This window comes from Lathyrus oleraceus, chromosome 4 (assembly GCF_024323335.1).
Source record: "Lathyrus oleraceus cultivar Zhongwan6 chromosome 4, CAAS_Psat_ZW6_1.0, whole genome shotgun sequence".
NCBI classification, from domain to species: Eukaryota; Viridiplantae; Streptophyta; class Magnoliopsida; order Fabales; family Fabaceae; genus Lathyrus; species Lathyrus oleraceus.
Genome location: NC_066582.1, coordinates 212,839,261 through 212,842,342, shown reverse-complemented (window position 1 = coordinate 212,842,342; position 3,082 = coordinate 212,839,261). Strand labels below are relative to the sequence as shown.

Sequence of the window (3,082 nt, the reverse complement as noted above, 5' to 3'; positions counted from 1 at the left end):
AATGAAGTTTCAAATCCCGAAGGACATATCACTGCTGCTAATTAGAAACAAAGGGCAAGAAAAAAAATAAGAAAGCTAAGATTTTTGATAGGCATCTAGAGATAACATTTAGAGGTATTCACAAAGGTAAAAATGAAGATCAATGTCATGAGAAAAACAAGGAAAACATGGATTGGCTCCTGGAAGAGCAATAAATGGAAGAGATTCTCAAATTAGTTCAAATTGGCACCTCTCAAATTGCGATACATAACAGCCATAATGATCAATTCCATGGTCAAAAATCCAATCTTGAGCAACTTGGCCAAAAGGTGCTCAAGGTGAAACGACCTCTCAGCAACATGAAACTCTTATTGCTTCTTCACATCTAGGACAAACTAAAGAAGATCACTCAATTGTCACTGATGATTGGATTGCGCAGATTAATAATGAGGATATGCATGAAGAGACCATAATGGTAGAAGAGTAGAGTGGCTTTTCAAGGCCTCTTTACTATGTAGTGTGTCTATGAATATACAAAATATACATTGTTTCTTTTGGAATTGTCGTGGCGCAAGTAATACCGCTTTCTTCTGTGTCTGAAAGTCTTACACTCAAGCAAAGAAGCTGGATTTTATTGGTATCATGAAAACGAGAATTGATCCTAACAAGCTCAAGAGTATCTTCACCAGGTTGGGATATTCTGGATTTGCTTTCTCTCAAGCGAGCGGTTTTGTAAGAGGCATGCTTTGGGTTGGAAAGCTGACCAAATACAAGTATCCATAATCAATTGTCACTTCCAATAAATTCATGCACAAATCACTATGGAGGATGGCAAAATCTGGTATCTTACAACTGTTTATGCGAGTCCTTTGGATGATAGGAATAAAAAGTTGTGGATGGATTTGACTAGCCTTACTGCTAGCATGGATTCAGGTTGTATTGTGGGCAGAGAGTTTAATGATTTTCTCCACTTGAATGAAAAAAGAGACGGGCTCCCGACTTCCCTTCGGAGATGCACTCTCTTTCAAAATTGTACCAACCGATGCAATCTTCTTGACATGGGTAGCTTTGGATTTCCTCTCACTTGGCGTGGTCCTGTTAGTTACAGGGGTATGCGAATTTATGAAAAATTAGATTGTGTTATTTGTAATAACAGATGGAGGAACATGTATCTTGAAGCTCATGTTAAGGTGCTTCATTGTCTTGAGTTTTCTGATCATCACACTGTTTTGCTTACTCTTATGGATAAGGATTTGACTAAGGTGCCTAAAGCTTTCAAAATCGAGTGTGCATGGCTAGTTGAACCATCCATTGAGGATTTATAACATTGGAAGCTTCATAACATTGGTAGTATTCGTAAGGAAAAACTTCAACTTCTACATCGTCTTAAGGGTATTCAAAAAGTGATTCGGGTTGGCAGAGACCATGAAGGTCTTCGAAAACTTGAAAAACAAATCCAAACCTCCCTTTCCAAAACCCTATTCCAAGAAGAATTGCTTTGGTGTCAAAGAGCCAAGGTTACTTGGATGGTGGAAGGTGATAGAAATACAAAATTCTATCACACTAGTGCAGTGCAACACTAACACCCTATTTTTCTAGAATTATTTATATTAATTAATTATAATTTTATGTGTGTATCTAATTATTATTTCTATGATAATTGAGATGTGTTAGGGCAACAAGGGTGAGTAATCATTGGGTAGAGAGTGTGGAGAGTATTTAGAGGTTGGTAGATTTATTTATAACTATTTAATTGATTAAAATAATGTATTAGTGTTATTATTTAAATAAAATAATAAAATAAAAACAAATAATGAGTTTGGGGTGAAAAGTGTGAATTATGAAAAATTAAAATAAATAATGTAAGTTAGTAATAAGTTGGACCTTAATGGAATATTAGAAAGATAGAAATTAGATTTTTAATTTAGGAGGAGAAAAGTGAAGGAAAAAGATTATAGCAGGTGATAATTTTAGAATTGAAAAAAAAAAGGCAAGAGAGGAAAAAATCTAGGAAAATCTCATGAGAGCTCTAGGGAAGAGAATAACCAAAAGCTTGAATTTTTCTGAAATTACATGGTAAGGGTGTAAATTTGATTCAATAATAGGGATATGAATGGAAGGGTAGAGGAATGTTTGATTATCTTTGGATTGATGATGAATGTTGATATTTGTTGAATGAAATTTATGTTTTAAAGTGTTCATGTATGTCCACCATTGATGATCTTTGAAGGTTTTAGGAATTGATATAGTATATAGATCCATGATAAATGAATATAAGTAGTGATTGATAGTATATTTATGACTGAATTTAATACCATAAAATATTTTTGATGATGATTTCATGGAAATCGTGTTTTTGGGGTAAAATATTGTTTTAGGGATAAAATATTTTTTTTGATGACTTTATCAATGTTTTTGGGGTTGGAGAAGATGAAAATCGTGTTGGAAATTTTAGAAAACAACAACTTTTTGATAATGCCTTCCTGCATGGTTTTGATAATAACTTTCAATTCGTCAATAATTTTGGGACATGGTTAGAAGGTTGGGTAGCTGAAACAGATGGTTGTAACTTTGTTTCAGATATGCAATATTTTTAATTATTTTATCAAAGGTTGGTAGTAGGTGAGAAAGAAGTGTATAATGTGATGAGACGAGGTTCGTATTGACAAATTATTTGATGTGTTGTGAATGATTGGGATAGTGTGTTTGATTATATTGGTGGTAGTCCAGAAGGGTGGATTAAGTTACACATGATTTCAATTGTGTGATTGATTGTGGATCACTAAATATTATTATAATTGTTGTGTTAATTGCATTATTACCATGCCATACATCCATCGTTGATATGTTGAAGGAGATAAGTCATAGGTCCGAAGGGGGACGAAAGACTTATCCAGAAATCAGAAGAGGGAGTTCAGGATTCTGAAGGGGGAATCAAGTTCGTAAGAAGAACCAAATGTTGAATTGGTACCACATGCATATGAGTCATTGTCGTGAGTTACATAACATGAATGAATTATATGCGTGAAATATGACTATGTATGATGCTGTTGTTGTTGTATGTGATGCTGATGATAATTTGGGCGTGAGAATGTGACGTTAT

General features: G+C 34.1%; 1 protein-coding gene across 1 annotated transcript; it reads left to right on the top strand.

Moving 5' to 3' along the window:
• The first annotated feature begins 800 nt into the window (after positions 1–800).
• On the top strand, positions 801–1,304 carry LOC127136722 (uncharacterized). Its single transcript, XM_051063249.1, has one exon. The coding sequence runs from the start codon at positions 801–803 to the stop codon at positions 1,302–1,304; it is 504 nt and encodes a 167-aa protein (XP_050919206.1).
• Positions 1,305–3,082: the final 1,778 nt, after the last annotated feature.

Bases quoted from the DNA above. Each gene is read 5' to 3' on its own strand.
- LOC127136722 (XM_051063249.1), top strand. From the start codon at position 801: ATGGAGGATGGCAAAATCTGGTATCTTACAACTGTTTATGCGAGTCCT.